The sequence below is a fragment of the Anopheles coluzzii genome, chromosome 3, assembly GCF_943734685.1.
Source record: "Anopheles coluzzii chromosome 3, AcolN3, whole genome shotgun sequence".
NCBI classification, from domain to species: domain Eukaryota; kingdom Metazoa; phylum Arthropoda; class Insecta; order Diptera; family Culicidae; genus Anopheles; species Anopheles coluzzii.
The window spans coordinates 2,263,918-2,277,849 of record NC_064671.1 but is presented as its reverse complement, the minus strand read 5'-3'; the positions used below and the strand labels follow the sequence as shown (position 1 = coordinate 2,277,849).

General features: G+C 44.2%; 1 protein-coding gene across 1 annotated transcript; it reads right to left on the bottom strand.

Moving 5' to 3' along the window:
* Positions 1-8,049: 8,049 nt before the first annotated feature.
* LOC120959060 (facilitated trehalose transporter Tret1-like) lies at positions 8,050-9,744 on the bottom strand. The gene is made up of 2 exons (XM_040382205.2): positions 9,592-9,744; positions 8,050-9,528 (listed from the first exon to the last, which is right to left on the bottom strand). The coding sequence occupies exons 1-2, from the start codon at positions 9,716-9,718 to the stop codon at positions 8,180-8,182; spliced, it is 1,476 nt and encodes a 491-aa protein (XP_040238139.2). The 5' UTR covers positions 9,719-9,744; the 3' UTR covers positions 8,050-8,179.
* Positions 9,745-13,932: the final 4,188 nt, after the last annotated feature.

The window sequence follows — 13,932 nt, the reverse complement described above, 5'->3', positions numbered from 1 at the left end:
GGAGAATATCCACAGGGTGCACTTTACCAATCATGATGTTTAAGACGACGATCAACGCAAGGTGGTAGAAAAGAAGGAGGAAAGCAAAGCGTATCCGAACGGTTTCACAATCCCATGGACACATTCACCGGTGTGTGAATGTGACGGTTGTGTTTGATGCTTTAGATAAAAGTACGTGAGAGAAAAAAAAAACGTTGTCATCTAGGAAGCTTTAAGGAAGAAAACGGAGCGACAGAACACTTAGCTAACTGCAAGAATTCGCTTTTCAGGTTCAACAGACTGAATAATCGAAGCAGCCTGGTGCTCGGCGTGTGCGGAGAGCACGATGACAGGCAGAAGAAAAGAAATAAAAATCAAATACCACTCGGAGACTGCAATAGAACAGCAGGAATCAAATTTGGTACCGAGGGAGACGTGTTTCTCTGGCATAGAAGCGCGTTCGAGTGGAAGTGAGAAGGGCACGAGCTGGTTTTGAATGCAAACTTATTTTCGTTTTTCTGGCTGTTATTTGGTCCAGCATAAAACGGGTCGGAATGCGGAAGCATCAAAGTGTACGGTTGATCAAAGTAGGTGAACGAATTTGGTTTGGGCTAGAAGGCAGAGAGGGGGTAAACTCGGTCTAAATGCAGAGTGTGAAATGTTTCGCTCTGAGGGAAGTATTCAATCAACCCAAACTACCGAATGTACAAAGCCACAATCATTGAATGTAGTGTGGAGGTAGACTGTTTTTGCGGTTTTAATACATCATGTTGGTGCTTTTTTGTTTTACTCTTTGCACAACAATTCATATGTATAAATCGTTTTTTTGATGGAAAAATAATCGCAAAGCCAAGAGTAGAACAAACACACTTCAACACGCAAAGTGTGTATGTGCTGACCGTAGAGCAGAGTCGGACAGCCGAGAAAAGCCCTCAAAAGATATTAATCCGAAGAGAAAGTCAAAAGTGTTGCTTCACTGAGTTCACGAAACACGTCCAAAAGCGTATTGTCTGCTTTCGTTGGTTTGGCGTTCTTGTGTGAGCGATGAAAATCGCTACCGAACCCAAAAGGAAGGATAACGCTAGCTCAAGAAATAATGGAGTCTTCCTGTTTCGGAACGAGTGGCAGTGGGTTTTGTAGTTTTTTTTTTCGTGGTCATGTGTTTTTTGCTCATTCTTTTCACTACTTTTTGCCATGTTCTGGGATGTGGTGTTGTCACACACAACACAAGCATGTTTGTTTATTGTTTTGTGGTGCTGCGTTTGTGTACGTGTTCCGGGGAACGGGATTTTTTCGCCCCTCGAGGAGGATGTTTGCTGCCGTGTGCCAGAGATGACATCTCGACAGATTTCGGGGAGGTGTTTTCGTAAGCCAAGAAGCCAACCGTATGGCGGTATGGCTGCTGTGACCAACACGTAGCCATTTCACACGCCGCGCGCATACCGCGTCGCACGCAACCGTGGCCATCGTCACGAAATCACTGCCGGAAATGGAAATGTTTGCCGAAAGACAAAAGTGTTTGTCGGACGAGTGGGCAAGAAACAATAGCAGGAAGCAGAAACACATTGCAAAAACCGAGCAGCGGGTACACGAACCGGCGGGGTGGTATAAATTTATTCATGATTTATAAAACAGCACGCGAGCGTAGTGGTGGTAAGTGAGAAAGAACAATGGAAGCAAGAAAAGCGTTAGGTTTTGACATCATTTGAAGCGAGAAAGTGCGAGAAAACACACAAAAAAAAAATACAATTTCACATCGAGCATTGAAAGAAAGAAACAATCAATTTGAATCACACTGTGTTGAGCTGTGGGTTGAGAGCTTTTGTGAGCCGACGTAGTATGTGAGTGTGGGTTTTAAAGGAAAACTAGGGAAAAAATATCGCACAAGAATGGACATGGCAACACATTCGGACGCAGCGGTTCATGGCTAACGAATGTGTGCTTTGCGCATTGATTGTTTGCCGTTCGTTAACGGTAGGAAGGCGAGCAACGATTTTAATCGCCCGGTCGTGTTGAGCCGCTGCAGGCAGTGTTATATTTTGTATTTAATTTAAAAAAAGCTTGTGATTGAGAATAATAGCGTTATAGCAGCTGTCGAGTACCGTTTATTTATGTTTGTTTGAATCATACCGCACAATGGATGTATGCTCTTAGCGGTGGCGTAATAGACGAAAGCTCTAAACCAACCGTCACGCGTATCATTGTTTGTGAAATGTAAATAAAAATCAAAAATACCCCACCCCCCCCAACCTGGCAGGAAAGGAATTTCGATTTCCTAGCTGACTTAAATAAGCTTTCGCAGAAATCAAAATTGACAAATCCGGCAAAAACCTTCCAGAAGCGCATGATTTGCGCACCGTTTTCGGCAACAACACGGTGCAAGAAATTCAATTTCGAAACCAGTATTACTGTGAAAATAAGATTACCGCTGCCTGCGCTACCCTCCATCCACGGTTCAACGGCACCGTGGAAAAGCAAAAAACGGGTATGACGAAAAAAAAAAACCTAGTCACAGGTCTTGCACGCTCGTAAAATGGAACTGACAGGAAGCATCGGTTAAGGATGTCAAGAACGAAAACGTGACAATTCTATTTCCTTCCACTTCACGTCATAGCGCGATCTGCTGTCCCGCCTTGCGCATAGGCCGAACGGCAGCAAAGCAGCCTTCTGGTTTGTGGTGCTTATTTTGGTTTCATATTGCAATCGACTCCGGCAAATGACTGCTGGCTCAATCTCCATGCTCAACTAGGTTTAAGGCATTTTTTTGCTCTGTTGTAGCTAAATTTTCACGCTTTCAAAATGTATCTGGTTCTTTGGTGCCTTTGCTGGTAAGCTTAGAACTGGCACTGGTGTTGTTTTCACGCCTTACACTTTTCGCGCATTGTTTGCCGTTGGTGGTACCGGGCATTTCCATCCGATTTGAAAGGCTAGGCGTCTCCATCGAAGTTGAAATACCGGGCGCCTCCATCGTGACAGGAGTGGCGCGTTTCCATCTGGCCGTGATAAACTCTGTTTGACTTTTGACAGGTACGAAATTGGAAAGCACAGTAGGCCTTGTGACATCGGGCGAGGGGGAATAAAGCTTTCAGCAGATGCAACGTGACTGTGTAATGTATATTCCTTGATTTGATGGAAAATTATATCTGCGTTCTTGTGTCACACTATTAGCGGTGCAGAGTGGCTGTCAGCAAAGATGTGAACTCGATTATTGTGATAACATCTAATGAATGCATACCATCGTAAAATTTGATGTTTGTTTAAAACATTGGATTTATTTTGTGATGTGAAAACCTCTGATAAAGATTTAAAATTAGTCTCATAGTAGGTTAAAGGTGCAGGAAATAAATGAAGCGTACATAATGCATTCCCGAACAGGGGTATTGGATTCGTTCATTACTTACATTACACGTGCAGCTCGATGCTCGCATAGCAAAGTACCCACTTGAACCTACCAGTACACGAAGCAGAGCAAGTACCATCTGTTGACCGTCCAAGTTAAACATCAATGTCCATTCAACAGCGAGTCCTTGAAAAGGTGGGCAAACCAGCCGCTCTACACCCAACGCCCCGGTGAGTGTGCGTTGCAACAGGGCTAATAGACGTTTCATTACAAGCGCCAATGCGTTACCGTCGGTTCATTTCCCGTCATTTACAGTCTTACGCATCTCATGAACATCGGTGTGCGGTGTATTGTGAGGCCCATTGGTTGCATTAGGTGGTTGGACCGTTTCCCTCTTGCCACGTTCCATCCTAAATGTGTGTACCGACCAAACCACAGTGGAACGATTACGATGCTTCCGTCCATTTGGGTAGGCTCTTTGCCGTTGAGATACTTTCTTTCGTTCGACCGGCGTTTTTACCCCCACACCCTCTACATACTCACACAAGCCATCCGGGTTCGTTAGTGGTGAATCTGGCCCATCGGAAAATGGACGCACTGTGGACAGCATATGCGCGTCTGTGGCGTGTAATGTTTCCAGCAGGAACAAAAAAACAACAAAAAAATAGCTGATATTGCTGAATACGTTGCGTACGATGCCGGTGCGGGCAGAACGATCTACGAACGATAATACGCAATCTCGACGCACACTTCTCGAGGACGCTTCGAACGGGAACGTGAACGCGGGTGGATGGCAGCAGCGGCAGCAGCAGCAGCAGCAGCCGGCAATAATCGTAAAATTTTATTATTCGAGTTTTGCGCGAAACCCATATAATGCCTTTATTCGCTTTTTCCTTTTTTTTTAATGTGCAGAGAGCGGTACATTGCGTAGAGGGTTTGTGTGTCTGTCAGCTGGCTCGATGCGGACTCGGACTGCATTGCATGTTGGAACACATCCCGTCAGCATCCGGTACACATGGTTTACTTTTTGTGCGCGTAAGAGTCGCATATTTTGGGCTTTATCAAACTAGGGCAAGCGCAACCAAAAGGGGGAGCTCGAGCGCGTACTGTTAGTGGAAAAATTCACATCCAGCTGCAGCTCCACAGCTTTGGTTGATTAACCAGGACTAAATATGATAACTTTTTGTGGTTACAGTGGAGCCGAACATTTGGCGTGGGAATGTAACACACGTGTGCAAGTGGCTGTGGGTGAAAAAGTTTTAAATGGAAAGTCGTTTCTCACAGACACTGAAGCCACGGCAGCCAAACGTCGGGCACGGACAAACAGACAAACTTTTGCTGCCAATTGAAGTTTACCGCCGGGAAATAATTGCATGCAAACGCATGAGAGAAAATGCGAGGGAGTTGAAAGTTTCGGGAATGTTTTCCGCCTCCATTACGCATGGTTGTACAGGTTGTGTTATGGTTAGCTAAAGTTAGCTCAAAAATATCGATGTGTAGTATTTTAAATACAGTAGAACGAAGAGCTTTAAGATAGGAATTAAAGAAAATCAATATGATTTGGTTTGTTTCACTTGAAACGAAATTATCACCAGATTGAGACAAACAAAGCTTAAAAGATGCTCGATAATGCTACAAAAACCCTAAGCAACAACCATGCGCTTCTGTTGTCCACAATCCCACGAACGAATCGAAAACCTATTACACCACGTTTTTGCTTTTTTCACCTCGCTCCACTGATCTGATTCGCACGGTATCCGGTTTGGTTTTTGGGATGGAACAGGAGCCAAACTAATTATATTTTTCCAAGTCCAGGTCAGGCGGACAAGGTAGGATTAGAAAATGTAGCAATAGTACGTGCACTGCTGCTGAAACTGGGTAAAGCATTAGAGCAGGACCGTAAAAAAAGGACACCACGGTGAAATTCGTTATTCTTTCGGATAAGCTTCCATCCCGCGAGGGACATTTTAATTGCAGATAGTGGGAGTGGGTTGTCGGTTGGCATCGTCTCGTAATGGATGATGGCGTACAGTTGAAGAGGGACAGAGGAAGGGCAGATGGAACCGAAAAGGTTTATAATTTATTATTGCAGAGACAACAGGGCACAAATCTGAACAGCGCTTAATTACGGCCATGTTGTTGTGATCGTTTCGTTTTGTTCCTTTTTTTGAACTTCTGCCCATTTAACGGGCACCAGACTGGGTCATAATCGTTCCGTTGATGGGGCAAAGAAAAAGCAACGAATGTTTTTTAGTTATATGAGAAAATCTTAAACCCATAACGCGATTGCGTAACACTTAGCTTGAATTTAGAAAATCAGAAACTGAATACGAATGAAGTGTTAATATAGGTTGATTTTGCTGCATCGTTCCAAGGAATTGGTAAGGAAAATAAAACCATCATTTATTTAACCCTTGACTTGTGGTGCGTTTCTCGGGCTGTATAAGTCAATCCCTGTCATGATACTTCTCCTATTTAAAAGAACGAAAGGACATGAATGGTGCTCATAAGGATGTTTCGCTGTGTGCAACCAACCATTTTTAATAGCCCGACACAGATTATCATGTTATCTAACAGTGCCCCAAACGCTGGGTATTGTGCTTCGAGAGGGAGCTTAGCGTATCAGTACAAAGGTAGAGAGCAGAACGGTCCTTTGCGAAGGTTAATGGAAGCATAGAAGACTCGAATCTCGAGTGCTATTGAACGCGCAGGCATCTTATAAGTGAATGAGTCTAATACACGGGCAGTGGTAGGAACAGCAATAGTCGGAAGAGATTCCAGTTCCCGTTTCGATCCGCATGTTTCGATGAATGAGTGCTTCAGTTAAGCTTTGTACGCGTGTGCTGAAGGACCGCTGTTGTTCGTAATCTAATCAATTCACTGCCGATTGTTCGACCTTCTAGTGATTTAATCGATAGCAGTGGATATGATGAAGATGATGTACCACATTGAGTTTATCATTTTGCATCGATTGCTGAGCAAATATTAGTTATCAATTGTTTATCAAATGACATCTGAATTTAAAACATTTGTGTTTCTTTAAAAAACTTATTTTTTCCATCTGTAAACGGTTGCATCTTGATATGTAAAATAAACATTTTTGGAAGTATGCTTATCTTTTCAAAGAATTTGGAGTTGAAATTGCGCAACACCCCCTAAAGAAGAGCAAGCAATAAGAACGAAGCACATAGGGGTTTGAATCAAACATTTGCTTCATTCAACTAATTCAGTCAATTGAATGTTTGGTTTCTGACAATGGAATGTTGTCGTGTTTGCGCTTGCAAACGTTGTGTATGATGTGAGCGGAAATTAATTCGTAGAACATTGTCGACATGTTTCGGAAGGAACCTGCTCACGTACGCTCGTCTCCACAGGTTATCGTGCAGGGCACGCTCTTGTTTGTGTTTGAAAGGTAACTAACAACGATGTGAAAGGTTGAGTGTTCACTTTTCCATTAAATCCGTACAAACTTGTACGCTGTTGCATTGGTGTATTTACACTTCAATTTTTCGGAAGAAATCCTTTCCATTCGAGGGTTTTTTCAGGCACTTTCAGGCAACTGTTGCAGAAGCACAATTAAATCCACACACGAATGACTCAGCTTTTGATGGATGACATTGTTCGTGTTTCGTGTTTTAAGTCCTTCAGTCCTTTAGCCCTTTTTGCAAGACGAAAAATTATGAAAAGCTGTAGAATTCGTATCAAGATTATTTTGCTGAGATTTCGTCTTTATCTTCCTTTTTCATTATACACATTTCCTAGAATTCCTTTCCCTCTTCATACGTGATTTACGAACCGACCAAAATTCCATCTCTTCAAGACTCTTCAGCAAATAACTGTGACTCAGAACAATATGAACCCACTGTTTTCAGAATGTAATGAGGCGAATGAATCGTTCGCGCTGTACAGCTCAGTGAAGTTCATTCGTTTGTTAGTTTTCCTCAGAAACTCCTTCTTCTCACAGCTTTTTCTTCGTGATTTGAGTGGAAAATTGTCCCCGTTCTTCCCCGCGCAACACAGAACCTCCATAAGGAAGTAGTTTGCAATTTGCAAAGCCTTCGCCGGCACGATTTCAATCGGTTGTTTGTGCCTTAACCTTCCCTTTAAATAAATGGAGGGTTCTGCCAACGGAAATGAACGAATCTGGCTGTGAGGCACAAATAATTGCCCAAAATGGTTGCCTTCCTTTTGGTGTAATGATACAGTTGAAAGGCGACGAGTGACAGAAACAGAGAAAACGACTGCCGGTAAACGGGGTAGTGCTGCTGAAGTTCTTTCGCTGAAAGTCACGTTCAAAGCACGACGACAAAGGGGCAATGATCCATTACTGGGGCGGAGGACCGGAAGTGGCATCTTGTAGGCAGGTTTTCCCTGTGACGAGTAAAATAAATCCAGAAAACGTGCTGGAATGCGTTTGCCATCTTTTGTCCGCTAAGGGAGATCTTTTGCACTCTTGAAAGAATTTTAGCGCTGGTTGAAATGTGTGACGGACTAAAGCAAAAGCTATTGTAAAGGAGATAAGTGTCGGGTTACGTACCCTTTTGTGTGATAGACAAACGCTTGAAGGTATGATTGTTTGAAAAGTATCGATTTCTATTCTTTTAGCATGCTGACAACGGCAGGGAGCAAAGTAGTGCATTTGAGAATGTAAAATTCACTGCTAATTGAAATTGATGGTACTTTGAATCAGCTCATGGAAAATGTATTTCTTTCTGACTAAAATGCTCACCTTAGTATTTAAAAGAACTGTATTAAATTTGAGCTGAATAATTCAAACTGCAACAGACACGAAACAGATTCAATTTATGATTTACAGATCATGTTATGTGTACAGATCATTTACATCAAAATAGACCAGCTTTAATCTCCTACAATGACAGCCTTGGAAGGATCCCTCTTCCTACGCCATCCGGCAATAATCTCCTGCACCTCGTCCAAGCTCTTGCCCTTGGTTTCGGGAATGTAAAGAAACACGAACCCAAACGTCAACCCAATGCTAACGGTGAACACCCAGAACGGAAGGTATGCACCGACATTGTCAAGCGCTATCTGGAACAATTTCAACACGGCAAAGATGGCGACACCGCTCAGAATTCCAAACAGGGCGTTCGCGTGGGCTCGAATGTTTTTGGGGAAAATTTCACTCATAATTGCAAACGGTACAGTGGCCATCCCGAAGGCGTACGAAATGACGAAGAACAGCAGTCCAACGAACGAGACCCAGCCGAAGCTTTCAACGTTCACGCCGGCCGCCTGGAGCGTAAAGTAGATGGAAACGAGCAGCAGCCCTATGCAGCTTCCGGCACTGGACCACAGTAGCAGCGGACGTCGGCCGACACGATCGACTAGAAACACCGGAAAGGACACGGTCACCATTTGCACAACACCAAGCACGATGGACATTTGCGCGTCGGTTAGATCGCTGGAAATCTGGGAAAAGATGGTCTGTGCGTAGACGAGGACTGCTTGAATTCCTGCCATCTGCATACCGAAGGTAAGAATCAGCACTATGATGAGATTGTTACGATAAGCCGGCAGGAACAGTTCTCTCATCGAGCCTCGTTCGCTGGCTGTACGTTCGATGGATTTCCATGTACAGTTGAGCTCTTCCTCTACGGCCGAGGTCCGCCTCAGCCATTGTAGGCTGCGTCGGGCTTCAGCAATGCGTCCCCTTCCGAGCAGATAGTGCGGGGACTCGGGCATCCACACGAAGGTGAGCAGAAATAGAACCGGTCCAACCATGGAAAGCCAAGCCAGTGTCTCGAAGCTAACGTAAGGCCCTACGGAATATTCGAACAGTATCGCCAGTTTAGCCAGTACTGTGATGAGTGACGCGGCCGCACCCCGAACTTCGTCCGAGGTGATCTCCCCGATGTAGATGGAAATTATTCCATACGCCATGCCGTACGAAATACCGAAGAGAAAGCGGGCGATGTACAATAACAGCGCCGTCCGAGCTAATGCTATCATAGTCCATCCGGCAATCACGGGCAGAGCACTGACAATAAATGGCCACTTGCGTCCAAATCGGTCTACAATGAGCCCGGCAAGAATCAATCCAAAGATACCACTAATAGCTTGAATTGATGCGATCCAAGAACCGTCACCGGGCGTTATTGATACCTGTGGGTTCGGCTGATTTAGGAGCTTTGGCAGGGCCGGCGAAGACCATGCAACGCAGCATACGACCATAAAGATGCAGAGAGTGGCTGCAGAGTGGATTGGGAACACCAAATCAGAAACAATGTTCGAGACTGTTGTAGGCAACTTACCAGAAAATGATGCCAAGCACTCATTTCGATGTAATAACAGGCGCGAAATCCAAGATGAAGTAGTCATGGTGGCGAGCTGAGAGCGACTGAGAGCCGTAGCCTTGGCACGATTCAACGGGGTAGACATTTGGCTAAACTACAACAAAACTTATCTTCGTGTGTACCGAGCCATTAACCTTAGCGTTTAGATAATGAGAACGTCATTACTATCAGGCCGAACAGTGTCTGACAAGCTGCAAGATAATGTTTGATAGTGATAACTAAGATGATTATTGGTGAAATAAACGTAAGATTAAAATTAAACGCTGCCTCTAGTCTAGTCTGGTTTCGACCCGTCTTCGTTTAAGATAAGATTTATACATTCTGTAATATGTTTTTATTGCTGCGCTCCTGGTAGCAGATGTATGAAGCGTGAAGATAGATTATTCTCAACTTAAATTGGTACAAAATTAAAATTATTTAGTTAGCTTTTGAACTTTTGTGTGTAAAGATCGAGTTAATAATCCGTCCTGGCAAGAATGTTGTTGTCTGTCTTGTAGAAAACGCGCTATGCTTTAACATAAAACCATAGCACATTGTGCTAACATTTTGCTTCCCCAGCGCCGAGTGTGCTCATAAAACGACGACCATCCAAGCGGAAACTATCATTTTGTCGAACAATCGACCTAGCCAAACCCAGAAGACGCTTGGAAACGCTCAATATTATGCCGCTTGCTTTGCTATTATACCAGTGGGGAAGAAGCAACAAGACTTACTGTAGACGCCGATGGCACTTATTTTGTAGCTATTTTGCCCGAGCTACGAGCGTGCCTTCCTCCGATGGCGGCATCCTATCCTGTTGCGCGTAAACATTTCCGCTGCAAAACTGAACGAGCAGTTTGCCAGGTTCGAAATGGCGACTAGTGCAGGAGGGGCTTGATCAAGTCCCCTCGGGGCGCAGGAAAAAGCATATTTGCAATTCCAATTTTGCTTTTATGAATTGTGCTTAGCGAACCGTCGAGGCGTGTTTCTGCTCATGTAGGATGGAAGCACCACTTCCACCACCATTTGCCGGCCTAGGGCGGAGGCTATCGATGTGTTGTGTGTTGAACGTCTTACACTCTCAACCCCCCCCCCCCGTCTCCCGCAAACACGGCAGCAAACACGGTCCCGGGCTTCTGCTTCCGGTTCGGTGTCCCGTGGAAGAAATGGTACAAGCATCCGATAAAGGAACCGAAAGGTCGTTAATGAAGGCGAGTGATCACAATTGATTGATGACTCCACGCTGGCACATTCCGGTACTGAGGGCTGATTTGCTTCGGAGGAGCTTACCGAGCATACGGTCGTGTCGCTCGGGGGAGTGGAGCACAATGTGCGGTCGGCAACGGGCTTCTTGATCCATGCGCATTACACAATATCGATTTCCCCGGAGAAATATGGAGTAATTTATTTTAATCTGCATTCCTGCTCTGTCCTGCACGTTCGGGTGGGTGAGAGCAGAGGGTTGTTGTGTGGTAAAGAAAAGCTGTGTATTATCCAAATGCAAATCATTCCCTTGGGAGTGGTGTGTATGTGCGAGACTTTACTGCACGTTTGGATGGTCCTTTTCTGCATATTACCATTTATGTAAAGGCCTGCAAGAGAATGTTCAGAAAGGATATATCGTGGGGCAGGAGTTTCACTGGATGGATGGTATGAAAATGTGTATATTGCAGTGACACTAGCGGAGGCTTTCTTGTATTACATTTTTCATTCATTTCATATATAAAATTCAAAATGCATTTGAAAGCTTGCTGTGAAATATTATTTTAAATTCAGCTTAAGTTGTCATTTTAATGTGACCAACGTATAAAGCATCTTTCAAACTACAACAGACATCACGTATTTCACCGTTTTTCGTTGGCAGTTTTCGCCGCCAACTGCATGCTGCAGAGAACCGTTCAATTGCAATCAGTGGCGGATTGTATTTTTAACGTTTCATCTTGCGGTTTTCCCACCCTCCTGCTCTTTCGTACCACATTTTACGATGGCTCCACACTGACGACGGTGAAAACATCGACAAACGCAGAAACACACACACACGGATGCATAAAAGTTCACCCTCTGCTCGCAGCGAAATGGTAAATGGTACTGCTTGCTGCTAGCGTGTGTGAAAAGTCGAACCGATTTTGTCACATGCACTTTGCCGCAGGTTTTCGGCGGTACGGTTTGTCCGCTCATGCGGGAGGTGAACTTTTGGCACGATTTCCGAGATACTACTACCCACGCTGACAGCGGAAATGTTTGGCAATGTGAAAAAATAAAGCTAAATGCGCTTTCAATGTGCTGACGATCGCCAAAATACTCTCACCACCACCCCCCGCAATGGAAATCGGAAAATTGACCTTAATCCGTAAGCGGAACTGTGGAGCCCGCCATCGCCACGAGATGGGATTTATCACCGGGAGCGCAGTGAAATGTTAACATGACGCCCGCGCACCATTCGGCTAATCGAATGAACTCCGATAGGTGTAAGCAGAACGGGAAGCGTGGAAATCGTGCAGTGAGTTGTGTCTCGCAAACGCAACCAAAAGTCGTGTATGTGTGGGTGTGTTTGAGCATATTTGTTAAATCGCCACAAACGGTCTTTCATTTTGCTCCGCTTTGAACTGATCTTTGGCCACATTTTTCGTTCGCATTCTTTGCAAGCGTGATAAAACGGAAATGCAATTATCTTTCCAGTTGATGATGCATTCATGGCGATGCAGTTGGGAGTATACTTTTTTTGTTTACGGAATTGTAGAGCAAAAATTATCGTTGTTTATCTTGTGCTTCCGGTGGTAATTGATCTGATGATGTTCGGCTCATTGGGCTGTATTTGGTGATTCGGAAGGTGCAAAAAAATAGAAAAAAACTGTTTGCAGTTTAGTTGAAACATGCAAAACCGTTGCATATTAAAGTGTAGATCACTTTGCACCATGTGTTGTAAGCGTAAATGCTAAGAAATCTTAATCGCAAACACCTACCCGTGTGGGAAAGTTAGCGTGCGGAAAGCAATGATCCGTTGGCTGTCGGCATCGGAAGAGAATGAAGGTTGATGTTTACGCTCGTGCGAGCTTGGTTGTTTTGCTGAACCGTGAAATATGCGAGCCTAGTGGAGTAGTGTCAACAAACATTTCGGTTGTTTGACATTTGCTTTATTAAACCGGGGAAAGATCCATCCATCGTGCTCATGTATATTCATTGAAGATGCAAATTTACTGCCAAGTCGCATCGGAAGCGTTTGCCGAAAATGTATACCACATTGAAGGCAACGGTAGGATATAGTTTGTCATACTGATCCGTTCCACTAGCTCTCCACTAGAAGGTGCAAAAATTTCACGAACCAGTTTTCAATAAGCAGCTTCTCGATCCTTAAGAGCTAAAGCTGATTATTCTAGCTGCGGTCCCCATCCTGCCACCGGATTAGCTGGTTGAAAACAAACATCCAGCGTGTGAAACCTCCAACCGCCGCCCATGGGATGACATTGACTTGGAATATCAATTGACCTTACCGAAATTACCCCAAACGATGCAGCAAAGGTATGGGCTTAGCATTAGAAGATAACGCGCCGGGTCGAGTCGAGTTGAAGATATCGAAAACAGGAGCGGTTAAGGAGATTATGACGATATTTATGAAAGCTCCAATGCGGGTTTGCGCAGCAGAAAGAAGGTCAGCGTTTTGTTTTCCAAAGCAAGCTGCCGATGCGGTCTGAGATAGCGAGTCTGGCTGAGCTGGGCACCATCGTCTAATGGGGCCGAGAGCATTTTAAACCGAGCTGTTGGTGTTTTCTCGTCCTGCTGTGTGCTCCGCTGCCGGAGCTTTTCACCGCAAAGTGCAGAAACAGGCGATAAGATGTGCTCGAAAATATGTTGCTTTGGTTCATTTATGGAAGAAATGGATTAGCATTACTTAGGAGTATATTTTCATTAGCAGAGCTTTGGATAATGCGTTTGAAATAAGGGCATTGATAGAAGGATGTAGAAACCAAATGTGTGGAAAAGTGTTCGAGAAAGATTAAAAAATTATTTTGTGCAGTTACTTTGAAGCTTTATTTTATCAAAGGAGATTTTGGGGTGTTTTTGATGAGGATTAGCAAATGCACTTTCTACACTATTACAATGTAATCACAGTCACACTATAGATTTTACCCAAATACTTTTCAATGTTTTATTGGCATGTAAACTCTGTGGCAAGCTTATCAGATCAAGCATTTCAGTAATATTCTCTTGATAAGGTCAAATCCTATGACCTTCCAATGAAACATCCTACAATCATCGTCGTTAAAACTGATGATAATACCACAATATTGCCATCTACGACCAATGTACATGTACTTCTCC